Below are 26,584 nucleotides of genomic sequence, written 5' to 3' on the forward strand. Positions count from 1 at the left end.
TCCCCTGGGCTTTCCCCCAGCTCCTGGGGAGAGGGGACCCACTGCCCCTGCTTGAAGGGCACAGCCAGGCCCTGTCAGGGCCCGGGGCTTTCCCCGGGTGAGGGGCTTCTGCTCTGCTGGGGGCAGTGCTTCCCCAGAGGCAGGGAGGGGCTCTGGGTTGCACCCCTGCCCTTGCTTTGCTGGGCTTCAGGACATGGGTACCCCTCTGCTCTCCTCTAGCCCAGAACTGGGGGGGCTTTTCTCCTCTTCCATGCCATCCCTCCTCATCCTCGCCTCCCTTGAGGGCAGAGCTGCTGTGGATTTGGAGCAGGGAAGAAGAAAAGATGTAGATGAGTTCAGGGTCTGTTATTTATTTACATAAAAACACTGACTAGTGCCACAGTTCCACCTCTGAGCAAACAGCAGCTGCCTGTGCAGGCCAGGCTGTGTTTGCAGACCTGTGTACAGAGAGACACCCCCCATCCCCAGCCCTGCTTCCCTCTGGGGGCTGCAGCTCCAGCTGCCCTGGCTACCGGGGGTGGGGGCCAGGGGAGGGAGGAGGAGGCAGCACAGCCACAAAGAGGCCAAAAACTGGCTCCCAGGTCCTCTCGCCCTCGTCCGTCACAGTGCTGCTGGCAGCTCCTGTCACTGCCCGTGTGCCCCCCTTCCTTCTGCCCTTTATCAAGTGAGCTAAAATTAAACCCCTACACCCACATGCAACAGGGAACCCCACAGGGTGCAGCCGCGGTGGGGGCAGGATGGGTGCTGCGGGGGGGGTGTGCCCACAGACCCTGCCGGGCTTGGGGTGGGGACGGGGCTCTGCAGCGGGTGGGCATGGGTCTGCTCCAGAGCTGCGAGCCAGCTGCGGTCTGGTAACAAACTCCTCTAATCTACAGCGCTGGGGCAGGGAGTGATGTGCTGGGTGCATTTTTGCTAACAGTTTGCCAGGTGGGTGAGAGGCTGCTGGGGGCAGCTCTCCTTCCCTGAAAGAGCCGCAGCAGGGGCTGGGAGGAGGTGCATGCAGCCGGAGCAGCTGTGGCCACAGTGCTGCTCTGGCAGGAAGGAGGTGCTGATCAAGGGTGCAGTCCCAGGGCAAGGCAGCTGCTGTCCCCCCTACACCGTGCCTCGAAGGCGGCTCTGCCTGCCCCTCCCTGGGAAGGGGCTTTGCCTACCTGGCTGGAGAGGGCCGTGACCCACCCTGAAACCTGGCATGGGTGGCACTACCCTGTCCCCTCACCACCCGGCCCATTCCTCAAAGTGCCACAGGGACAGTGCCATCTCCCCTGGGCATGCTGTGGGCTGCTCGGGCCCCCCCTTTCCCTCCTGGGTGGCAGGTGCTCCCCACCTGCAGCAGCTCCCTGTGGGGCAGCGCGTCCCTGCAGCCAGGGGATGGAGGGGTGGGCACCCCCAGCAGCTGCTGCTCTTCCCTGGGTTGCTCCAGGCGAGAGGGGCCTCGCTAGCGCCCTGCAGCGTAAGGGGGTGCAGAGCAATCCCCCAGCGCCACTCCTGCGTGCTGCAGGGCAGCCCCGCACACAGGAGCTGGGGCCTGGGCCCGCCTCCCCTCTGCACCTGTGCCAGTGTCGCCCATCCAACCGTTCACAGCGAGGACCAGAGCTCGGGGAAGGTGGAGGCAGCTCTGAGCGGGAGGGAGCTGGGCACACAGACATACACACCACTGGAGGGTTAAGCGAAGGAGTGTTGCACACGCAGAGACTAGGACAGCAGCAGGAGAGGGGCCAGTGTCATTCCAGCGGCTCAGGCTCCCGGGGTGCTGTTAGCACATGCGCTTGTACGTGTAGATGTAGGCCTTGCAGTTGGGACACGTGTGTGTCACGTCCTTGAAGTCATCAAACAGGCAGGGGATCAGGCAGCAGCAGAGATCACACCTGGAGCACAGGAAGAGGCAGAGCACTGTGAGCTCGGGTGCCCCAGAGGCAGCCTGTGGGCTCGGGGGATGGACACAACAGACATCTGGGGGTCACTCTGGGTATGGGCAAGAGAGGTGACTCCTCGTCCCTGGGAGCCAACCGTGACCCCCTGCTGCTGCAAAGGGCAGCACAAAGCTCCCTGACGCTTGGGCTGTGCTGCTGCTCCCACTGCAAGGGTGAAGCGCTGCGTTAGTGTCTCGCCCACTCATGGAGGGAAGGGACAGCCTGGTGAGATGCAGGTGGACCATGAGGCCTGACCTGCCACCACTGCTGGGGCAGGGGGCTGAGACAAGCCCCCATCCCCTCCCACAGCCCTCTATGCTGTCAGTCCTTGGCAGCAAGGCAAGATGGTGGCTCTGTGGGGTCTGGGCTAGGGGACGGACAGCTCCTGCTCTGCAGCCAGGTTCTACAACAGGCCGTTGGAGGTGGCACCTTCCCCTCTCCAGCAGAAGCCCAGGTCTCTGGGCACTGTCACCCCAGGGGCCCATCTGCTGCCCCAGTAACACCTCGGTGCCAAGGCCCCTGCTGTGCCCAACAGCTCGGCCAAGGCTGCCAGGACCAGGGTTGGGCAACCACCATCACCGCAGGGCTGCTGGGAGCAGGGAGGCCCCAGCCCTGCTTGCAGCACCTACCCCACAAAGCAGCAGAAGAAGCCCAGAAGGAAGCTCATGAGCCCAATCTCATAGGTGATCTTGGTGGTGATGGCTTGCTGGCAGTGGGGACACACCGTCTGCACAGGGGCGCCCTGGAAGATCTCGCCCTGCAGCACCGTCACTGTGGTGGCAGCCCCCGATGGGACGAGCACCGTCGCTGTATGGCCGCCGGGAGAGGGGTAGTGGCCAGGGGCAGGGTAGTAGCCCATGGTGGGGTGAGGGCCTGGGGGTGGGTAATAACCTCCTGGAACAAGAAACGCACACATATGAACGGTTTCGTATGTGGCAGGAGAGGCCAGAACCTCGCTGGGTGCCCCCACCCTGCTGCCACCCCACCACTTTGGGTATGGACTTGGGGCCAACCCTGCTGCAGGCACTGTGCCCCCCACCCCACCCCGAGGAGCCTCGCTGCAAGCTCCAATGGCTGGCCCACCCCTCACCCCCCCGCCGCCCCTTGTGTCCCCACACCCCGGGGGGGGTGGGGGGGGGGGGGGGGGGGGGTGTGTGCGCGCGTCCGTCCATCCGTCCGTCCACCCACGGCACCAGGATACGTGTGCATTGGGGGGGGATGTTGGAGGCTGGTCCTTGCCCATCACTGCCCCGTTTCACGCAGCCCCTCATGGTACTCACCAGGCGGCATGTAGGGCCCGGTGCTGTCTGTGGGCATGTGGGGGGGCACGAACCCTGGCTGCGAGGGTGGCTCGTATGGGGGTGGCCCAAATTCAGGAGGGGGAATGGGAACCCCCTGGGGCTGTCCCACGACAGGGGTGACGCCATCTGAAAAGAAACAGACTCAGGAGGTAGCAGAACTGATGGGGAGGGTGGCTGTGTGGGCTGGGAGGGGCTGGCCCCAGCAGGGAAGGGGGACACAACATGGGGGGGGGGGGGGGGGGGGGGGGGGGGGGAGCTGGGGGGGGGAAAGTTGGGGCAGGGGGGGAATCTGTGACCGCAGCAGGGATAGGGCCGGGGCATGGGGAAGTGCCTCTGTGCCCAGCAGGCACTTTCTCCAGGGCACCTTCATGGCCCACCATAGCAAGAGGTGTGCTGGGCTGCTTGGAGCACCGTGAGCCTCGTCCTCTGGACAAGAAGCCCAAATTCCCCCCACAGCCCCCACAGCAGCAAGCAGAGCCAGGCTTTGCACAGGCAGAGCTTTCTGCTCCTGGCACTTCCCTGGGACCTGCCACCCCCCCCAGAGGGTGACAGACGGAGCTGGGCATTACGTCACCCTCCCCAGCGCACTGCACACTGCAGGGCAGAGCTGGGAGGAGAGGCCACAGCCAGGGTGCTCCCAGGGAAACCACACGTGCTTGGCTCCTGCCTGCTCAGCAATGTCACCCCGACACCCCAGAGCAGCCGGTCCCGCCCCCCCCCCCCCCAGTACCTGCTGCAGGGGGTGGGCCATGCTTCTCTTCTATCAGCGGTGCCGAGGGGCTGCCCGGGTAGGGTGGCGGAGGGTCGTTGGACATGGCTCAGGGTGGCCCTGCAAGGACAGAAGCCTTCAGAAGAGACGCCAGCCTTTGGCTGCACAGCCGCCCAGAGCCGCGCGGTGCTTGGGGAAGGGGGGAAGGGCAGGTGACGGAGGGGTCCGGGGCTGGTGCCACCGCTGCACCGGCCTCAGCCCCTGCCCCCCCCCCCAGCAGAAACAAGGCCGTGGCCCTGAAACTGGACAGGCTTCAACCCAGGCAGCAAATCCAAGGTGTAACATCTTCCTGTGGCTTCCCCTGCAACGCCCAGGCGTGGTGCAACACCAGCTCATCGGCGCGGCTCTCGGCTGCACTGCACACGTGCCAGGGCAGTACTGGGCTAGGAGCTGCTCTGCCAAGCACCTTGGCTGCAGCGTTACAGGACCAAAGATGGGGAAAAGCTGCCCACAGCCCCTCAACTGCACCCAGCAGAGTGACAGGCAACGCCGAACCCCGAGGGGAAGGCACGACCCCTGAGCCTGAAGCACAAACTCTGAGGTGGAGGATGTCAACCTACAGAGAGCATCCCTAAATACTGTCATGGACTGGCTTAAGGTAAGACCACCTTTAACAGCTGGAGACATTATTTTACCTGGGGTAAAACTTCCCTGTCCTATTCTTTGCAGCAAGGAGCTCAGAGGCTGAGAAAAACAATTCTTCTGAGCAGCGTGGTTTGGAAGCCGGCTTACCCCACTGAATCTGTGAGAAAAGAGACAGCAAGCGAGTTACAGCGATGGAGAGGAGCCACGGCAACAGTGCTGCCTTGGCAGGCACGGTGCAGGCATGGTGCGAGCAGCTCTGGGCAGGAACTTCCCCACGTGTGCCCCCTCGATAGCCAGCACGAGGCTACGTGTCCTCGGCACGTGGAAAAGCTCCACCAACACACTCTGAACGCCAAGGAAGTGCAATGACGTCAAGAAACCTGATTTCCCTGCTTACTCTGGCTCAGTTATATCTGGTAGGCCGTGACTAAATTGGGAAATACATAGGAGAGGCTGTTCACTGGGTGCTTGGGAAGGCTGCCATCAGGTGTGGGACACGGTGACATTGCTGTCAGTGCCCAGGGAGCTGCACTAGGAGCTCCCCTCGGGGTCTGAGCACAGCTACCTGAACACCCCCCCCCCCCCAAATCCTTCGTTCCCCAAAGAACCAGGAGCAAATGTGACCCTGCTTGTCCTGTTTCCTCGGTCTCCTTGAGGCAGGTCAGCCTCCTGTGAGGACAGTGCTTTCTCAGCCAGTCCCACAGGTCCCACTCCAGCAGCCCCCGACTCAGCAGGACAAACACATCCAGGCTACAACCAGCCTGCAAAAATCCCACGGGCACAACCAGGGCGGCTCTGGACCCAAAGAACTGGCCGGCCCCAGGCACAACAGTGAGGCGGCCCAGCAGCCCCGGTGAGGCACGAGCTCGGGGCCGAGCTGAGCAGCACCCCGCTGGGGTCACTGCTTAGGGAGGAGAGGCAGCGAGGCTCCCTCCGGCCCCAATGCCGTGCAGTGGGCAACCCACCCAGGACACGCCAACCTCCACGGCACGGCACAAGCCTCCAGCCCTGCCTGCATCGCAGGTGTGCCCGGAGAGGTGTCTGTGGGGCACAGCCACCTCCATCTGTGGCTGCTGGGCCAAGGGAAGCCAAGGCCTTGGCAAGTGCCGGAAGGAAGACCCATCCCTCCCCAACCTGCCTGGCTTTGTTTTATTCCACTCCTGTTTTCTTAGCTCAGGCTTCCTGCCTCCCAGCAGCCTCCTGCAAGGCAGCAGGAACTATAATCAGGACAGAAGTCTGCAGAGGAGCACCATTAACCATTGCTGATCACCGAGCAGCATGCTGATGCCCCCCCCCCCCGCCCCGAGATGAGCAAAGCCTGGACCAGCATAGGGTCTCCCCAGGACATCCCTATTTACTGACCAATATTTCTCCCCAGAGGTCTCAGGTGGTATGTTGCAGGCACATGGCTTCAAAGTGTAACACAGGGGTGGCTGGGGGGTCACCTTCCTCCTGCTTTTCTCTCCAGTTCCTTCCTTAAGAGGCAGGGGAAGGAGCCGGCCGTGCAGCAGGTACAGCAGAGCTGCTGTGGCACAGAGCACTTCTAGGAGGAGGAAAGCACCCGAGGTGCAGCGCACTGCAGAGCCCTCCTTCTCCTTCAGTGACCTACAAAATTACAAATTGGGCCGTGCTCTTTTTAGCTTCACTGGGGATGTAAAGAAAAGGAGGACTTATTCTTCTGAAAGGAGCCAACCCCCCCACCCAGGAGCCTCGGACCTTCCTGTCCCCGTGCCTGCAGGGCTCCTGGACGAGCCAAGCCCAACCAGAGCATCCCCAAGTCCTTACCTGGGGACAGTGGCCTGCCAGGGAGCTTTCCTGCCTTCACAGGCCAGCTGAGCCCATGGCTTTTCTAACGTAACAGATCTCCTCCCATTACCGCGCAGACGCTGCCTTCCCATAACGTAACATCTTTCAGCACTCCCTGGCCTTACTCCCCCGTCATCAAAGCAGCTGATGAGAAAACTCAGGAGACGAGGAGACCAAGAGGCAATCCCAGCCACGTGCTCCACCAGCCGCTCTAGAAACACTCGTCAGATGAAGCAACAGCCCCAGACTGAGCCAGCAATTAATCCTGCCACCTTGACCGGCAGGAAAACGCAGCCACGAGGGCGAGGGCCAATGGATCTCCAGAGCCACGAGGGCACTGGGATGAAGGAAGCTGCAGGGGCTGCAGAGTTGTTCTGCTCATACTTGGCAGACTCAAGTCACTCTTAATGCAATATTCTCCTTATTAAGAGAGATCCATAAAGAGCAAGATGTTGGCTGTGTGCCCTTCCCGGGAGGAAAAGAAAGCCTGTTGCTTTTAAGTGTCTTAAAAGCTATTTCTCCTGCAATTTCTTTTATCTTAATGTGAGAAGCACAAAACCTGCCCCAGCCCATTTCCGCCAGAGCTCTGTGGGGAGCTGGAGGACACAAGGCTTCCCCTCTGCGTTGGGTCGGGAGCTACCCTAGAACATCACTCACCGCGCCGGCATGGATGACTCTGCCAGTATTCCCCTCTCAAAAGCAACGTGGCCAAAGCAAAACAACCCAGATCCTCCCCCTCGTACGCCCATGGCAGCACAGAAAGGCAACTTTGCTCTCAGGAGTGAGCTAGCGGCACCCCTGCAGAGAGGCAGGGTTTCCCTCAGCAGCACCCACCCGGCACAGGCGGGGAGCCCGGAGCGTGCCCCGCAGGGAGAGCCCTTCTGGGCTGGCACAGGTTGGTGGTACCTGGGCACAGGCAGGTGAGCTGGGACGATCCAGCTGCTAAACAAAAACATAGCAGTATTTGCATCAAAACCACAGCAGTATTTTGCATCAAAACATGGAACCCCAGAAGCACCTAACAAGGACTCTTGCTGCTGGTCCTTTCTGGTTTTACCCAGTAGCTTTCAGCGAAGCCGACTGACTTTGCTCCCTCTGTCTTGCAAAAGAGAAAACAAGACCTCTCCTGCCCGTGGCACCACCACAGAGACGGACTTGGCGTCCCGCGGCAGCTCACAGCAGAGACTTCATGGCAGGCAGGGCCTGGAGTGCCCGTCCCAGCGAGGATGCCCCTGGCCGGCTGCGCTTCGCCCCAGGATCTCCAGCCACCCACGCCAGCACGACGAGCCGTTCTGCCAGCACACTACAAAGCTGCCCCACGTTAACGATGCTGGTTTATTAAAGCTGAACCACCAGTGCATTTCTGTGTCATGAAAACAGCTTAGACAAAACTAGTTGTTGTCACGTGGGAAGAAACGTTCCCAAAAACTGCAGAAATCGCATCCACATTACGGCTTACTGAATAACCACATTTATAGATCAGCTGAACACCAAGGGAACAAATAAAAGCTTTACAAATAATTTTGGCCGAGTTTACTGGGCTTAAGTTCAAGATCTGATGGAGTCACCAAGGTCTAGTGCAGGTCCTTTGGGAGCAAGGACCCGTTGCAAGATCGTAAGACTCAAAAGGAGCTGGTTACCAGTAAAAGGATGGACAGAGGAAACGCTATTTCCAGCTAAAAATACAGATTAGTTCCCAACTGGAAGAAGAGAGTACAGCTTTTACTGGTTCCTCTACTTCACCTACAGAACACGAACCCATGGCTCAGCCATCACAAACACCCCTCCTGTTAAATGCAGGAGCCAAGCAAAGGGCCCCCACGGGCCGGCAGCGTGACAAACCAAGCAGAACAAGGACCAGAGGACAGAGGGGACCCACTGGATCAGCCCTTCCATACTTCCCTCTCTGGGGACAACACCCCAAAACTTCCCTTCATGTGCCAGCGGTGTGTTGGCCATCCTGCTCCTGCTATTCCCGCGGGAAGCCTGTTGCAGGTCCCCACTGCTCTGAGTGCCTCACAGTTTCTAGTTTATTTGTAGCCAGATTATACCCAGCTCTTCCTGAGCCTGAACAGCTTTCCTTCACTCCCTGCTTGCTGCAAACAGCCATCCTGCCCTGAGTCAGACTTTATTTTGCTAGGCTGAACACACCGAGCTTTGGCAGCGTATTTCTGCACTGCGTTTTCAGTGAAGCCCCTTATCTCCCTCAAGTCTAGATCCTGAAGCCGCGCTCGGCTGCGGCAACGGCAAGCGTCCCCCGTGCCGGTACACCCTCCGGCGCGCGCTGCTGCAGCGTGGATGAGACAGCAAGCTGCGGCTGGTCTCGCTGCTCCAGCAAGCTTCAGGTGCCCTGCGGCGCTGCCGTGGGACTGCATAGGCCACGGTCACCCCTCGTCCTCCCCTACCGTCTCAGAGCCTGTGGCCTTTACGGGTGGCTTGGACTCAGCGCGGACACAAGGGACTAAGCCACAGCTGCATGGGAGCCTACGCACAGGCTAGGCTGGAGCTTTGCTAAAGAAAACAAAAGAGAAAAGATCCAGATTCCCACCGCTCCTGTTAGCCCTGCTGGGGCACGGCAGTGTGAGAGACACAACAGGAGAGCACGACTCCCTCGCAGTCCCAAAGACAGAGCTACCCCAGCTACGGCTTCGATCCATGTGCCCTCCCCTACAGCTGGCTCTGTGCTCCCTGATCGGGCCAGGATCTCACGTCAGGAAGCTTTTGGGTGAGGAGAAGAACGAACAGCAGGTCTCTGGATCCCCCCAGACCAGGGTAACTCCCAGCCCCAAGAGGTCTGTCTGAGGTTTCTCCACAGCAGCGAGCACAGCCAAAGAGCTGGTGGGGCAGCACACAGTCCTACACACAGAAACACAAGGCTTTCTGATCCGTCTCCTTCCCATGCTCAGCAACCCTGGCGCTAGTCAGTTGGGGATTGATACCCCAAAGCTGACCGTTCCCATTACTGACACACCCAAAACTGGTGACCACGAAGCTCTCCCAGCTGCTTACAGCGGCGATGAGAGGAGCTGAGGGTCCAGTGTTCCACGCTGGCTGTATTTCCCCCTGCTACGTCACACAGGCTCACTGCGGAAACAGGTTGGGATTCAAACGTGGCAAGAGGAAAGGGCTGCCCATCCAATCTGCTCTCCAAATAGGTATGTCATCAAAATCAGCTGAAGCGTGGCACGTAGTGGGACCAGGGACCAGGTAATATCTCAACAGGTCCTAGCTGAATATAAGCCAACATGCCATAAAAGCTTACCCACCAGCTCAACGCATTGAATAGATAATGCCACGAGAAGGACAGCCCCAGAGAATTCCTGCACTACTTGGAGACCCAAAGATTTGGTTTGTTAACGCCATTCTGCCCAGGCAGCAGCCATGTGTGCTTCAGGCTGCTTTCTCCTGGATGAAATCACCAAGGGTGAAACAAATCTGAGAAGGATGTAGCAGATCGCTGGCACATCTCACGTGCAAACCCTGATGGTGCAGTGCTGGCCCCGTGCAGCTCTGAGTCAGCTGAGATCCACTCCCACCAGCAGAAACACGGCCTGCGCTGTCCTTGCTCCTCCTGCATTTGATAACCCGATTCCCACGGTGTTGCGGCTTTGTTTTGCCTGTGTGAGCGGTGGCTCCAGCCACTGAGACAAGCAGCAGGATTTGTTCATACTCAACCACGTTCAGTGATGTTGGCACTTCAAAAGCTGCTGCTGCGCATTTTTGGAGCTCTTCCTTTACAAAAATAATAACTTCTGATATTTAGAAGAGGAAAAGACACACTAAAATTAAATGAGTAAATAAAAGGATATGACCACTTCCAGCTTCGTTGCACATCAAACAGACACAAAGTTCAGCTTCCAGGTTTTTGTGAATACACCTTTAAAAGTAAAGTCGAGAGCTCCGAAGAAGCTGGGCTCCCTCGGTGTGTCCAGCCACTTTCTTTCCTTTTAGAAAAGGGACAGCGTTGTGGCCAACACCACCCCAGCTTCCCTGGTGCCAGGAAAGCTACCTGTGTGCCACGGGCTTCCGCCTGCTCCAGAAACAGGGAAATACCGAGACTAGGGAAGCAGACAAATATGCTAGGTATGGGCACAAAAGGCAGAGCAGGTGGTGGCAAAATGCCATTTGACTGAAAGCCCGTTCCCCTTTAAAAGGCCGTTAGGGGTAGCGGGAAGAGACCGAACCGAGCAGCTCAGGTAAGAGGCGGACAGAGCCCTACCCTGACTGTGGCAATCACAATTGCCCTCCTCCACAGCGGCATTTCGGAGCAGCATCTCCAAAGCCCAGCCTGGATCTGCTCTGCAGCGTGTTCTCTGCGTTACACCTCTGCCACAGAGCAAGTCGGGGATGCTGCCCTCTCCACACGCATGCCCGCTCGCACTCGGCTCGCAGGGATGTGGCTTGACTCCCACTGCTCCTGAAAGCACCACACGCAACGCACAGCAGACAGCTCTTACCTTGAAAGGAAAGACAGCAAAAATCCCTGCTGAAAAAGCAGTATCAGTGCTTGGTTTTCACATGGAACAGAAAAAAGAAAGAAAAAAAAAAAAAAAACAAAAAAGAGGTTTTCCCTGCAAGCGAGCCAAACTTCCCGCTCAGCCTTGTCTCTTCCCATGTGCATTTGCTGCCTCCAGCCTGCACAGCATCTCCCCAGAGCCAGGAGGGAAGGAATAAACAGCAGACAGCGCTGCAGCCTGCTTTGGAAAGAGGATGCCCTGGCGATGCTTGACCAGAGAGCACGTACCCCCTCCTTTACCCCACTGTTAACCCTAGCAGCACCTCCTCAACTCATCATCCTGGTCCTGGGCAAGGCAGCAAGAGGGCGCATGCCTACAGCACACTCGCGCAAGGCGCAGATGGAAACCCAAGTTAAAGACTAACAGAAATGTCTGTTCTTTTCCTGAGCCTCAGCTGCGTTGCCCCAAGCACAAGCCCTTGCGCCTCCAGCCCCGCTGCCAGGGAGCACAAACCCACCGTGCAGAAACGGCCAGGCTGCTCGCAGAACAGCGGATTTCTCCCACGCTTCCGCAGTCGGATTTCAGCTGCAGAAAACTGCAACTTCCAGGAGGGTCAGGCTCTTCCTTCCGTGCGGGAATGGAGAGCTCTGCTGGCAAAGCAGGACAGAAGCAGTCCTTTAACACAAAGGACCGCTGGAGGAGAAGGTTATTCACCATTCAATCCAGCTATGTCAGACAGCCAAAACTCCCCGCTCTGCTCTACAGTCTGTGTATCTCTGGAGGAGCACTTGTTGCAGTCGTTTACCTTGAGACCTCAGACATGTCATTTGACCTTGTGTGTGCCACTGTAACTCAGCAGGCAAATCAACTAAGAGCAGGATCCTCACTGGAAGCCAGGTGCTGGGTCCAAAGCAAGATTTCTCAGGGTATTAAATCTCAAGCACAATCAGATAACCTCCACGACGCAGCCCAGGCTCAGCTGTCCTCAGCCAGAGATTCAAAGTACTGCTTCGTGCAGCTCCTCTGTATGGATACCAGGAAAACCAGACACAAAATCCCCTTGCTTAAGACAAGGATGGTTTATCTGCAAGACCCACAAAGGGTTACTTTGCGGGAGGAGCGTTTGTCAGGACCTGCTGCTGTCTCTGGGATTCTCTCCAGTACTATTCGCCTCCAGATGGGCTGACTGAGTGCTTGTTGGCTCTCCACACCAGGGCTGCAGAAACAGCATTGCAAGGACCTGGTTAACCTGAACATTTAAAGAAAAACCAGCCAAAATGAAGAGAAGGAACTGGGGTAGCTCTTTGCTCCCTGCCGTGGGCTCCCAAGCTGCAGCACACAGCTGCGGGAAGCATCACAGGTCTGCAGAGCTCACCGTGCTGGCGGTGACATCCAACAAGAGCCAAGAGGGGCTGCAAGGGAGCCTGTGAGCTACCAGTGAGGAGAGGCCATTACCCCACACCTCAAGGCTGAACCCCTGCCCTTACACGCTTAGGGGCACCGGGGAAGGCTCAGAGCACTCTGGACCACCTGCGCAGCTGAGCTCAGCCCCCAAAAGACAGTTTTCTGAACACAGAGCAAGCACAGAGCACGCACCAAGTGTTCCCATGGAGGCAAAGATGTGATTTAAAAGAAACATCAAAGACAAACCTGAGTTCCTCTGCACCTTAGCAATCTGCTCCAGAGAGACTGAGATGAGAAAAGGAGGGTGCCACAAGCCAAATCTCTGGAGAAGCAGAGAGCTTTTCCGTGAGACTTTCAGTGAAGTTCACAAAGAGCCCAAACTTAACACTCGATAACATCCATGGGAAAGCACCCAGCGATATCAGCAGCTGTTGCCTGGAGTCCTGTGCATCTACTTATTTTTTTCCCCTGAGAGGATAAATACTGCATTACATCATCCATTTGATAACTAACATAACCTGCAATAATCTAGAACAACTAAAACCAAAACCTACTCCAACACTAGTGTTTTAACATAACACCAAACTCAACTGTGCCACAAGACTAGTTGTTCATTTAAACAAACAAACCAAAAAAAACCAGCTCAAGAAGCTTCACAGCAAGCAGAAGTCCCAGAGGAGATGGGGCAGAAGCTCCGCAGTCCCTTGCATTAAAGACAATCACAGCTCCACAGCTCACCTCTGATGGCAGCCCATAACAGATCCTTAAGGACGAGTTAGGAAGCAAGTGAAGGCAGAATGACCCCCCTGTCATCCCTCCCGCTCCCCACACTCAGGGTTTTAGAGACTAGGCAGCCTGGAGTGTCTCCATGGAGCACCCTAATTCTTTTATAGCTCACCAGCTCGCAGAGCTCTGCCACAGACGGCAGAGGCGACTTCTGCTCTGCATTACCTACACGAAAAAGTGTCTCCTGCTGTCAGTCTGCCGCCCGCCCGTTTCAATGGCACCTCCCAGCTCTCGCAGAGAAAAGATGAATACAGGATGATTACCCCACTACGTCTCACAGTACAACTCAGGATTGTAGAGATTTCCTTCCCAAAACTATAATAAAAATGTTTTATTCCTTTATGCACCCCATTTTTTCATTACTGCCTCATTCTATAGATTTTTTTTTGAGAGAAAGTCAAATAATATAGCTATATCATTGCTGAATCAAACTGATTAGATGTGTGACTGCCATTAAATAACACAGTAAGCTCCAAGGGAGGAGGAAATTAGAGTCATAGAGGATCAGCACTTTTGTGGAGATGTAGCCGCATTTCAGTTTCAGAATTAATCAGAGCCCAAGAGCCTATTCAGAATTCCATTGCAGATTTTGCAACACAATGAAATAATTTCGAATATATTGGTGGTGATTCCAGATCCGTTTCCCTTCCAAGTGATGTACAAAACATATGTCACGGTACTGATGTTTTCTTATCAGAGGCATAGCACCAGCTTGATGTAGGACCGACTCCAGTCTCCAACAACATTTGCATTTTCTATCCTCACAGATACCCTTGTCTTGGCACCAGAGAAGCTGCTGACATCTAGATTTAACAGGTACAGTGTCACCTTGCGCTTTTTTTTTTTTTCTGAGGACTAGTGAGAAGTGCTCTATGTCACTCAATTTTATTTAAGGCCATGGCTCACTCTTTGCAAAGAAGCGTGGTTTGGGGTTAAGCAGGAGTGTGTGTAAGCTCTGAGATCTCACCTGAGTTCAACTGCCAAGAAGGAGGACCCATGCACATCCAGAGACGTGCACTGGAGGACCTCTTCCGTGCTGAGGCCGCTCATGTTATCACATTCACCTTCTTGCTCCCATGGCATGACCAGACCTTCCCATTTCCCGACCAGGACCTCTCTCGGGGTGGCCCAGGGCCCTGCTCACGTGGGGCTTGCTCGTCCCGTGGCAGTTTGACAGAAGGAGGGTACCCTGCACCTCCCCTGCTCCCAAGCCCAGCTCGCCTGGACGGCTCAAAGACAGATGACCATGTCCCAAGTGATCAACAGCCGCTGAGTGTGCCCAGTGCTGGGTCGTCTCCAGCAGCACCGCGGTGCCTCAGAGGGAGCACCGGGACGTGGACGCACCGCTGCGTCACACACAGCTCCTGCCCATCCCATTTCTCCCTCCAGTTCCAGCCAGACTTGACTAGTCTGCACCAACTTCCCAGGCCAGGGAAGTCACTTTTACCCCAAAGCATTTTGTGACTTTGGTTACAGTTTGCAGCACCAAGTTCCTTCCAACTCCTTCGTAACCCCTTCCCCAAAACTCTGTTGCTATCTGCTGAACAAAACCACGTAACGAGCTGCTACATATCTGTCCCTCAGATCACGCCAAAAGCTGCTTCCCCATGAGCCTAATTTGCCACTGCTGCTCGCTTGGAGGCAACGCACGACAGTCCTGCCAGGGGAGACGAGGAAGACGTGCAAAGCCACATCGTTAGCCTGGCTCACTTAAATGTAAGCAGAACTGACAAGAACAGTGACCAAGATACAAATCAGCTAGCCAAGTTCAGCAAGATCTGCAATCGGGCACGCAAAACTGTATTCCTTTTAAAAAACATGGGTGAAGGAAGAGAGATGATGTCATTATGCCTCTCCAGGCCACAGCTCCAGGCACCATCCTAGTTTTGGCACGCGTGGGACATCACCTGGATACAAGCTGCACGGACTCCAGAACCGCGGACAAAGCAAGCAGAAGACCTCTCGCTGAAAACCTAGACACAGCAGCTGGATTCAAAGCATCCCTAACAGGCAGCAACGCACCTCCTCAAGTCCCTGTTGTAAGCTTTTCTAAACCCTTTTCTCTGCCTCTCTGTCAAGGCAACACCTCGCTGCTTTACTGTTAAATTAAAAGCGTTGCTGGTCAGCGGGTTTCGAACAGTCCTAAGACTGGGTCACTGCTCTCACGGCAGGGGAGGAGACCGGTGAAAATTCAAGTGCATAAGACCAAGATGCCTCAGGGCAGGTAAATAGCTCAGCTGCTCTGGAGGATTCAGGACTGAAATCCTGTCCCAAGCCTGATGAAGACAGGGCAGCTCCTACAGCTACAGCACTAAATAAGCTGGGAACTGTCTTCTCTCTCACCAGAACAGCCCAGCAGCCAGCTCAAAACTGAGCTCCCACCGTGGAGCATCCTGAACTGCCACTCCCAAGAGGGAGTCCGAAAGCCTGAGCGTGGCTAAAATAACAACACCTGTAGCTTGAAGCCATGAACTTTGGGGGAACCTCCACTCCCAATGTGCAAATATGCTCCAGATGACATCTCTGTGGATGAGCTACAAGCCCAGAAGAGCTGATTTTTGGACAGCAATGGAAACAGTCTCTAGTCCCAGCTCCACTCTCTTGCTCAAAGAGTATGTTAAGATTTTGGAGAAGCTGAATGGTCAGCAGGTGGTAAGAGCAAGTTGAGCCTTCAGCACACACCCACACCTCCTGCGAGCACTTCCTTATGTACCATAAAGCAGAATAAAGGCGCTAACCTTAAGTTACCTGGAAGACAAACTGAACACGCCTTTGAGAAAAGGGCACCGCGCACGTGCCAGCAGCAGCTATTAATCCAGTGGTCAGTTAAAACACAAGCCCAAAGGAGTCAGCAGCAGCATGGAAATCCCTCCGTGACTGCTCTCCTCCACTCCGTGTTCTAGTCTTTGTCCTCTCCTCCAACGCAAGGCTCCAACGCTCCCCTCCTGCCACACACTGGGTGACTGGGACCCTCGAGGACCACAAAAGCATCCCCGGTTGGAGAGTCGCCGCAGCAGAGGTACAGTGTTGGCTTTGGCCCGTGGTTTCCTCTCAAAACGATGCTGCGCTGAACCCCAGGGGTTCCTTTGCCTCTCTTAAAAGGGTGGCCTGCTACTTATTTGGAGAAAGAATCAATAACATTCAACGGACCGATTTTCATTCATCACCAGCCAGAAATCTAATCTCAAGCTAACAGCACTACCCCGAACACAGATACCACATCTATCATCTAAGTTATCTGCTGTGGGTACCAGCGTGAGTGGATTTTACAGCTGCAGTGAGCAGGGCTGCCTACATCACAACGACTAATTTATTCTCAGAAAGGCTAATTTAATCTGGCAGTGAATGTTCTCAAAGCCTCCTTGCACAGAAAAGCTTTTATCTTGGTTGGCTTAACAACAATACAGCATATCCAAAAACGTGGAGGGATGCTAAAGAAGAACACTACCCTTGTGTTTTGAGTCCTCTAGTACTTTTGTCTGAGAAATTTCTCTTGGTAACCACAGACTTTGAGAAAACATAGAGTGCCTCTGGTTTTTTAAAAAAACCAACTGTGTTTTCAAGGCGAAATATACAACAGCTCAGGCTACTTCCCCCTCCCATAGAACTGTGTCTTGACAGAAAGAGCTGTGCTTTTAATAAAACTAGAACCCAGCAAAGATTGTTTAGTATTAGACAACATGTTCACTCCCAACCGTGTATCTGCATAGCCGGCATGCCTGGCCTGGGGTGTGCTGCCTGCCACTGGAAGGTGACTTTTCCCAGCCCACACTTCAGAGGAATAAACTTCAGAAGAAATTAAAAATCCCTCTGTGTTAAGAAGCTGTGTAACTGCATCATGAAGCATTTCAGAGAGAGCATCCTCCAGATTTCCAGCCTCTGCCATCCGTGGGGGAGCAATAACTAATTAAGCAATCAGAAATCTTTTTTTTCATTGTTTTTAAATCCTACTTCGTATTTCCCCTTACTTGTGAAAGTATGCACAGAGGCAGCATGCATCCAAAGTCACGCTTTGCCATTTGAACTGGAGAGCACTGCCTCTCAGCTCTGCAGCGAGAGTCACCATGTCACCTGTGTCATACGGACACGGCACGAAGAAGTGGTCCTCACCTGGATCTGCCCCTTGCAAGGCAGATCACTGGAGAGCCAAGCACTGTCCCTTTAAAAATCAAGGGGTTTTAAAGCGTTACAACAGACATAGCTGTACCAGGATAACCCTCCATACTCTTAGGAGTGTCACCGTCATCGTGCTGCAAAAGAAAAGCTGGTGCTGTGCAAGGATCACAGCCTGGAGCATGCCTGAGACGGCTCCTTTGGTACAAGGGCAAGAAGATACCCCAGATGGCATCCAACAATTTAGGACGATTCAGTAATTCAGGAACAAGGCAAAAATCAGAGTGAAGCAGAACATCAAGACATGCCAGTGGAGAAAAAAAACACAAACCAAACCAACACAACACAACACTCCCCTTGTTCCTATCTGTCAGGAACCACTGTCCCAAGAATAGCCTATTCAGAAGCCAGGAAACTCAGAGAGCAGCAGGGAAGGGCTGAGTCACGGCCATTTGAAAAGGAAAGGAAAAAAAAAAAAAAAACAAAACCCCACCACCACCACAACAAAACAACCCAAAAGGGAAGGAAAGAAAACATGGAGAACAACTGTTCATGTCTCCAAGACCCAGAACAAGTCAACCCAGAACACATTAGCCAATCTTTATTTTTAAAAGCTCTGAAAACACATGGTACTGCCATAAAAAGCAGTCGACCCTCCCTCTGCTCGTGGGAGGCAAATTTAGCTCCGGCTGAATCAGGCAAAGTTAGTGGTGCTTCCCAGCACCAGCCTCTCGACACAAGCCCTGCTTGGCCACGGACAGCTGTGGGAACACAAGCTGCTCCCTGTTTATTCCCCGATCTTTGCCTTTATTTGTTCCGCTACAGCATTAGCATCCCTTTATCACAAAGCCTTACAAGCTGGACAAATGCTTTCCAGCAGGGAAAGCGCAGGCCATTTCAGGGATGCCGTTAGCAGAGAGTGGGGAGCCGTTTCCCTTACCCACACTGGAAGGGCAGGAGGATAAAGCACAATTTGGATGGGTTTCCTACGACTCTCTGCGAACGGCTGAGCAGAAGACGAGCGCTCCCATTTCGCTGCAAGCCTCAGCGCTGCCCATCTAGCCCCCAGGAAGACCAGGCTACGGTTACGTTTTGCTCAAGTCTTCCCACGTGACAATCTTTGTTCTGTGACCTAAATGAAATCAATTTTACAATAATTCTCCCCGGGACAGTAATCTTATTCACTCACCCATAATCTAAAAGATTATACCTGCTCTCCAGCTGTGAGGCTCTAGGAGGAAGCACAAGGGATTTCTGAGCAATAAGGGCTTATTTTTAATACAATTCCTCGGCTAACCCTCACAAACTAGGGAGGGGGACTGTACCTTTTCAATCAAATAACTGTGCTTCGAAACACGTTGGGGGAAAAAACCCTCCAATTCATTTTATCTTGCACTGTGAGGTGCTGACAGATTAAAGATGCAAAGGTAAGAAATGGGAAGACCCCCCGAGTCCATCCCTGCTGACCGTGCCTGCCGTCCCCAGACTCTGGCAGGTAACATGTAGTCACGTGTAACCGTGCCTCAGCCACCATATCTTGTCTTGGTAAAAGAGTCAATTGTGAAATGACATAAGTGTGGGCTTCCTTTGTAAAGATACGTGCAGTAGATGATACCATTTTGGGACATCAGTGCTCACAAAAACAATACTGGCTGAGATCTGGAGTGAGGAGGGAACACACACCCCAACAGCTAGAGAGAGCAAGCCTGCGTGCTTTTCCTTTTTAAATCTGCAAAGTTGTGGTTCCAGTTGTAAGTAAAAATCTTTTTCCCTGCAACCACGCAATGCAACGAGTAAATAGAGATGAGATCTAGCTAGAGCATGGGATGTGCGGGTACCACAGTAAGATGTGATGGATGGAATTTATGATTGTAAGATGGAATGCAAGACGAAACAGTGTGTAAACTTAAAGCTAGAGCGCTCCTTCCAAAGCAATATCCTCCAAAACTGTTAATAGGTAGCCAGCCTGCTAGGGCAATGTAGAGATTTTCTTTCTACACGCAGAGATTGGGTACCAAAGAAGGTTCAGGGACATACACAACAGGGAATTTCTACCTGCACACTGCTTAGGGCAGAGGGGCCACCATCTCAGCACACTTTATCTTAAATTCTCTTAATCTATAAGAGAACTGGGTATTATTCCATTTTTTTATGTATAAAGGAGGTAAAGGAAACACAACTATTACTAATGCAGAGTTACGTTACTAATCACAATAGGTAATAGAGAAATATATTACTTAATTTGCACGGAAAGCCCCAGCTCACTTCTTCATTCTCTGATCATCTCAGGTTTCATCACGCTAAGAGGTACAAAGTTGAACACACGCGGCCGGCAGCTGCTTTTCACAATTCCTAAAATGCTAATTACATCGCCATTTTTTAGGGTTGTTTCTTCTATTTTCTTACTCTAAAGAGTTCAGATTAAAGAAAGCTGCACTAAAGTGAAGCCTCACAGAGGAAATGTGTGGCGTGAAGCAGCTTCCTTCCTACCTCCGTCCTCTACTCAGATCAGGAGGCTGGCCGCACTCCTTACGCTCTCAAACAGCCCTTTTTCACCACCACAAATACAACAAATTTTAGATTGTAGCCACCAGGCAGCTCTGAATGAATGAGCCCAAAGCAAAACTGTAACAGCAGCCGAGAGTTTCCCTGAGCGTTTCATGCCAGAAGTAAAAACTGCGCTCCCCCTGCCTCAGAGACTTTATACTGTTGAGAAAATGGATTGTGGCTTCCTACAGCATCTGTTCTAATTGTGTTCCCTTTGATCAGAGGAGGAGAGATGTCCTTTGGAGAGCATGCAAAGATCCGACACTGCTTATGAAAATCGCACTGCTTCTCTCCGGTTGCGAGATGGATACCGAGCACTGATCGGGAACAACAGGAAAACAACAAAGTGAATATCACATCCCAAGGCAGAAGTTGCTCATCATGTGTTTTCTGAGGAAAAAAAGGTGCATCCACCTCTGTGTTTGTGAACTTGTATGTCTTGCTCTGAAATCTTTAGGAGGGTCAATCAGTTTCAGGCTAGAGCACTTTGCCTGCGTAACAGTCGCAAAATTAGGTCCTGGAAGCAAAACCAACCCGAAACCTCCAACGATCTGCAGAACAACTGAAGTTCCCGCTATGAACCGTCACTTGTACTGTATCAGGGAGAAGGGAGGACTATTGTACAATTAAAATCTTTCCTTTTAGAACATCACTGACCACTACAAAGGACCATGAGGCATATCAGCATCTACTTGTTTTCCAGCTCTCCCATCCTCTCTGTTTTCAGCAGCTTTGCACAGATCAGTCTGGAAGAACACCTCATCACAGTCTGATGTTCAGTCCTGCTGCCTTCATTATTATTTTAACCTCCATATTACTCAAATACTGTTTCCTCCTTGTCTCACCTGGCACTTTTCCTCTGCTTGGTGCAAAGCTGAGTAAATGTGAGCCTGCACACAGAAAAACTATTACAGTACTGACCGTACATTCAGCACACGTACAGAGCCGTGGCAATACACGCAAAAGTGATGCACAGCCCCGTTGCAGACCCTACAACAAACACTATTTAAAAGAGTTTAAAAAGAAACTTAGCTTGTTTCAATCTAGGATATTCTCTCCTGATTAAAGCAATTCTAAGAAATCAAATGTAGGGCTTTACAATGGTACCACAAACAGCAAAAAAACTGGTCTTGGATCAGAGGAGATACTAGAAGTCCGCGTATCTCCTGCTAAAACCACTCATCATACTGGAAGATCTCTGCATCAACCACATCCTTTAAATACAAGTATTTATCTGCTAAACTGACATCTGAAGGGGAAGAAAAGATAATCTTTTGCATGATAAAGTTACTTTCATCCATTCTCTCGCTACGTTACTAACACTGGCAACGGGAACACTTCTGCAGACAGTAACACTGTGCCAGGGACCCAAAACTGCCTGAAACACGTACAGGGCGTTGTGGACAGGCTCCAGGCTGGCCCCTGGCTGAAGGACTAGCAGGAGTGCATTAGCTGCGCTCCCAGAGCGCATCTGCCAGTTGTACTTCAGCCAGAAGGAAAGCAGTCACCATGCTTTGCATCACCGCGTGATTTCCCACACACAGAAAGCATGGCTGATTAGGAAGTGAGCTTCAAAAACATGCTCATAAACCAAAACAAAGCACTGACGGGAGAGAGCCTCCCTCCTTTCATAACGGCAGCTGAGACAGAGCTCCAGTCAGAAGAGAAACACACGGAACTGAATTTCAGAACTGAATTTCAGAACTGAATTTCAGGTGCTGGACCTGTTGAGGGAAGACAAGAAACTCAGCAGAATCTTCCATCTTCTTAGGAAGGGCTCAGGTTCTGAAAGAGAAGCTCCCTCTCTGTTACCTGCTCCAGTCACACCTGTGGCAAGCTCTTTCAGTGCTCAGCACATGAACACACACATCCCCTCTCCCGGCACCTCCCAGACTGCAGCCCTGAGCAGACACAGCCACCGCAGCCCCACCACCCGTACAACAGCAGCTGGGGAAGACCGAGCGTGTTTTGCTCCCCTTGGCATCGCTCAGGGGACATCTGGGGACGTTGCTCCATCACCCTGCCCTTGTTACAGCCTCATCCCCGTCTGTGCTCAAGCCACATCACTAGACAGCCTCGTATCAGTTCCCAGTCGTTGCCTCCAAGCAGGAATTCCTTCCTCGCACAACGCCTAAGGAGAGGAGAACAGGTACATGGTTAAACGCTTCCGGGGATTTCCTGGGACGCACGGACATTGCTACAACATTTAGAAGCCTTTGGGAAAGGGAAGTTTTCAGCCTGGGCTTTCCGCACTGACCTGTTTGTTTAGTTCCTAAAAATGAATGAATGACATACTATGGTTATATATTACGCTACACAATACTCACTCTAGTTTCCCCTACTACCTGCTCGGGTCACACACTCTGGAAAGCAGAAGGGCCCCTGCTGAAATGAAAGCCCCATTTCAAGCACATTGGTTAAAAGGGAACAAACAGGAGGTATCTTGCATATTCACAAAGTGTTTCTCAGCAAGTTTTACATACAGCCCCAAACCACTAAAATTATCATTTAAAACATTACTACTTAAAATCATTGTGCCTGACCCAGGCTACAGCCTGGTATTTTAGGTTCAGCCTGGAATGTGACAACCACCAGCACCCCCTCAGCAGTTCTCAGCGGTGCATGGAGACCATCTCTGAACACCTTCTGCAGTGATGCCTTGGGCCAAGGGGGACACCCCTACACTTGCCAGGACTCGGAGGAGTTTAACCTTGAGCGTGACTCCTGCGGACGATCCAGAGGATGCCGGCATGGCAGCGTCCTTCCCAGCATGCCTGTTCCCGCTCCCCAGCACGGCCCTGGAGCACTTCCTGGGGTCCCAAACCCCGTCCCTCCGTTAAGCAGCAATCACAACCCCCTGTGCTTTTCATAAAGCAACTGAACACTGCCTCAACAGCTCCTGCCCTTCTGCCTCTCCAGTCCCCTTGGGAGGCAGAACCAAGATCTCACCACTCTAATGGCTATAGACCTCCCAGCCTCCCATTAACATTTATTCATTGGTATTTGTTGTCGTGCCGTGCTACTCATTAGCTGAATGAGCTCTCCTCATTTCACAGGGTTCACGCTGCCAATGTGCTGATGGACAACATCATCCCCATCATCACAATTCCTCTTACTGCTCGTCAAAAGATCTGGGCTTGTTTCGGCTCCTCATTCCCAATCTCTGAACAGGCAGTTCCAGCCCAAGCTCATCTCTCCGGAGCAGGGATGACTGGAAACACACACACTTCTACCTAGGCCTGGCTCCCTCCTCTTCCAGGGATCCGTTTGGGTAACGGATCGTATTTGCTCTTCTCACAGCTGTGCCCTGCTGGCAGCTCCCAGCCGTCCTCTCCGCAAGCTGTCACGACCTCGGTTGGGCTGAAGCGCTCACCTTACAGCGGAAAGTCTTTTCCCAAGTACACGACCTCGCTTTCCATCCGATTAAATTTCATCCCGCGCCCGCTGCTCCAGCCCTCCAGCACATCCCGATCCTCCCGTCCCAACCCTTCCCTGCATTGCTGAGGGTACAAAGCTGAAGCTTTGTAAGATTTTAGTAGCACCCTGCGGCACTTTGCGGCCGCTCCGGTCTGCGTTAAAGACCAGTCCGAGACCAGGGCTGCCTCCCCCTCTCCCCGGCCCATATTACCATCTATCCATACCTCTCCTCCCTGGGACGCGCGGCTCCGCAGCAAACGCTCCAGCCACGGCAGAGCGCAGAGACCTTCCCTCTGCCTGGAGAAGCGAGATCCTACCTCAAGGAGTGAACCGGGGATTTATTTTCCTCCCTCTTTTTCCGATCATCAGCGGGTGGTGCTGGACTTCTCCTGGTTCTCCCCCCCGCCCCCCGTGCTCGGTGTCCCCACGCCTCAAGGAGGCCGCCGCGGCCTGGCCGGGGCTGGGGGGGAATACCGGCCCCGCTGGGCCTTCCTGCCGGCCGGCCTGCCTCCTTCCCCGCCGCCGCCGCCTCCTCCCTCGCCCGCCCCCCCCGCCCCGTTCCCCGGGGCCCAGCGGGACCCTGCGCCCGACCCCCGCCTCGGCCTCCTTGGGAGGCACCTACCGGCTCCCGGCTCCCGGCGGCGGCTCCGGCACCTGCCGGCTCCGGGGCGGGGCGAGGCGGGGCGGGCGGGGCGGTGGCGGGGCGGGCCTGGGCCGCGCTCTCCCAGCCGGGGGCCGGGGGCCGGGGCCTGCACCCCCTGCCAGGCCGGGGCCTGCTTCTCCCCGCCGGGCTGCTCCAGGCAAGGGGCCGGGGCAGAGCCCCGCGGCCATCTCCGGTAACGTCCCCTGTGACCTCAGCCCCGGCCCCCCGCCAGCGGCCCCGGCCCGGGGCGCCCCTGAAGCGGGGGGGGGGGCAAAGGCAGCGGCAGCGTCGCCGTCGGGCTGGCGGACATGGCCTTCGGCACCGCCGAGGGCAGCAGCCCCCGGGTCGGCTCCCTCCACATCCTCCTGCCCGGCCTCCTGCAGCACTTCTGCCCGCAGGAGACCACGAGTCTCCGGGAGCCCACCGCCAGCGTGGCCGGGGGAAGCCCTGCTCCCTCCATCAGCAGAGGCAGCCGTGGCTGGGGAGGGCAGGGGGGCAGCAGGCGTGCCCCAGTGGGCCCCCGGCCGCCAAGGGACGGCAAATGGTGCAGCTGAAGAAGAGGATGGAAGTGGCTGAGGGGATGACGAAGGTGAGAAACCGTCCTCTGGATGGTGGCCCTGCTGCATCGCTGCTGCTGGGCCGCTGGCTTCCCAGTCCTGCCTGCCCCACACGGGCTCCTGCCCCACACGGGGTCCTGCCCTACGCCATGTGCTGCCCTACACAGTGTCCTGCTCAGTCTGGCGTCCTGCCCTCTGCGGCACCCTGCTCCGCAGAGGGTCCTGTCCTGCTCTACACGGTGTCATGTCCTACACAAACATCCTGCCCTGCATAGAATCATGGAATCATGGTTGGAAAAGACCTTTAAGATCATCAAGTCCAACCGTTAACCTAGCACTGCCAAGGCCACCACTAAACCATGTCCCTAAGCATCACATCTACACATCTTTTAAATACCTCCAGGGATGGGGACTCCACCACTTCCCTGGGCAGCTTGTACCAATGATTGACAACCCTTTGGGGGAAGAAATTTTTCCAAATATCCAATCTAAACCTCCCCTGGCAGAACTTGAGACCACTTCCTCTTGTCCTATCACTTGTTGCTTGGGAGAAGAGACCAACACCCACCTCACCACAACCTCCTTTCAGGTAGCTGTAGAGACCCATCAGGTCTCCCCTCAGCCCCCTCTTCTCCAGGCTCAACACCCCCAGTTCCCTCCGCCCTTCCTCGTAAGACTTGTGCTCCAGACCCTTCACCAGCTTTGCTGCCCTTCTCTGGACACGCTCCAGCACCTCAATGTCCTTCTTGTAGTGAGGGGCCCAAAACTGAACACAGCACTTGAGGTGTGGCCTCACCAATGCCAAGCACAGGGGGACGATCCCTTCCCTAGTCCTGCTGGCCACACCATTTCTGCTACAAGCCAGGATGCTGTTGGCCACCTTGGCCACCTGGGCACACTGCTGGCTCATATTCAGCCAGCTGTTGACCAGCACCCCCAGGTCCTTTTCTCCCAGGCAGCTTTCCACCCACTCCTCCCCAAGCCTGTAGCATTGCCTGGGGTTGGTGTGACCCAAGGGCAGGACCCGACACTGAGCCTTGTTGAACCAAACGTGGTGTCCCGGCTTATGCCACACACTGCCCTACATGACGTACTGCTCTGGGTGGCATCCTGCCCCGCACAGTGTCCTGCCCCACAGTGTCCTGTCTGTGCAGGGTCCTGCCCATCTTGTACTGTACCCTACACAGTGTCCCACCCGACACAGCATCCTGCCACACACAGTGTCCAGCCCTGTATAGTGTCCTGCCCTACGCAGTGACAACCCATGTCATGTCTTGCCCTTGCCATGACATCTGCTGCCCTGGGACCAGGGAGCTCAGCAAACCACGGAGGCACCTTTCTGGCTCTGGTGGCCCCAGCTCCACTTGGGACTAGTTAAAGAGTGGTATTTAACACAGCCACTGGCCAAAGGTGGTTTTGGTCACTTCTCACCTGCCCCTGAGGCTCCATCAGTAGTTGCTGTGAGATTTAGGTCTGTTGGGTCCCATCCTGCCCTGCCAAGGGTCCCCCAGCTGTGCCTGGGGCTGGGGTGGCCGTGGGCTGGAGCACCCAGCTCCCACCCCCCCCAGCAGGGACAGCAGCATCCCTCTCAGGCTCCTCTCTTCCCTGTGGCACAGTGAGTAGCTGAGCTGTGGGTGACAGGGGTGCTGCCTCGCAGGCAGGCTGTCCCCACGCTAAGGCAGGACCCTGTGGGAGACGTTGCCACAGCCCAAGTTCAAGTTATTTGCCTGTTCAAGTTTACAGTCTGAGTGGGAAACACAACACATAATATCAGAGCTGTCCTACTCACTGGAGCCATGCATTGCAGCACAAGGATGAGTTGTAGTGGCCTTGTGCCTGGCAGTCCTCTCCACAGCAACATGGGGCTGGCCCACAGCAAACCCAACACTTCTTCATCCCTTGTGAGACCCAGCAGCCCCAAGCTGGTCCCATCTCACACATCGTGACCTTGGCTTTGAGCAGAACTATAGAGCAAAGGGAAAAGGCGACAGCACTTTGCCGGGGTGAGGAAGCTGGAGCTGGGACGCTTGTCCCCTTTGAGTGTCTTCCGTTTCATTTTGGGGGAGCTCCGTGGGCATGGCCATGGGCCAGCCAGATGTGACCGATGCAGTGGCAGCTCCACTGGGTCTCAGAGACACCCCCAAACCCTGGTCTTCACTGTGCACCGCTTAGCCTCCCTTCTCCCCACATCGCCTGGAGCCTGCGGGGACTCAGCATCACTGGCCAAACCTGTGTTCCTCAGGTCATGGATGCGCTGCAGGAGATGCTCACCACCATCGGCTCCCTGAA

At 54.7% G+C, this 26,584-nt stretch overlaps 1 protein-coding gene across 8 annotated transcripts; it reads right to left on the bottom strand.

Moving 5' to 3' along the window:
- Window positions 1-334: 334 nt before the first annotated feature.
- Window positions 335-23,784, bottom strand: CDIP1 (cell death inducing p53 target 1). Of its 8 annotated transcripts, none has more exons than XM_075767854.1 (6): window positions 23,718-23,775; window positions 4,616-4,722; window positions 3,942-4,040; window positions 3,191-3,337; window positions 2,540-2,804; window positions 335-1,865 (listed from the first exon to the last, which is right to left on the bottom strand). In XM_075767854.1, the coding sequence occupies exons 3-6, from the start codon at window positions 4,024-4,026 to the stop codon at window positions 1,754-1,756; spliced, it is 609 nt and encodes a 202-aa protein (XP_075623969.1). In that variant the 5' UTR covers window positions 4,027-4,040; window positions 4,616-4,722; window positions 23,718-23,775; the 3' UTR covers window positions 335-1,753. The 8 variants fall into 8 exon arrangements, with proteins under 8 accessions (XP_075623969.1, XP_075623967.1, XP_075623973.1 ...); XM_075767852.1 differs by having other exon boundaries at window positions 23,725-23,773; XM_075767858.1 differs by lacking the exon at window positions 23,718-23,775 and adding an exon at window positions 23,413-23,558.
- Window positions 23,785-26,584: the final 2,800 nt, after the last annotated feature.

Source organism: Balearica regulorum, chromosome 15 (genome assembly GCF_011004875.1).
Source record: "Balearica regulorum gibbericeps isolate bBalReg1 chromosome 15, bBalReg1.pri, whole genome shotgun sequence".
Classification (NCBI taxonomy): Eukaryota; Metazoa; Chordata; class Aves; order Gruiformes; family Gruidae; genus Balearica; species Balearica regulorum.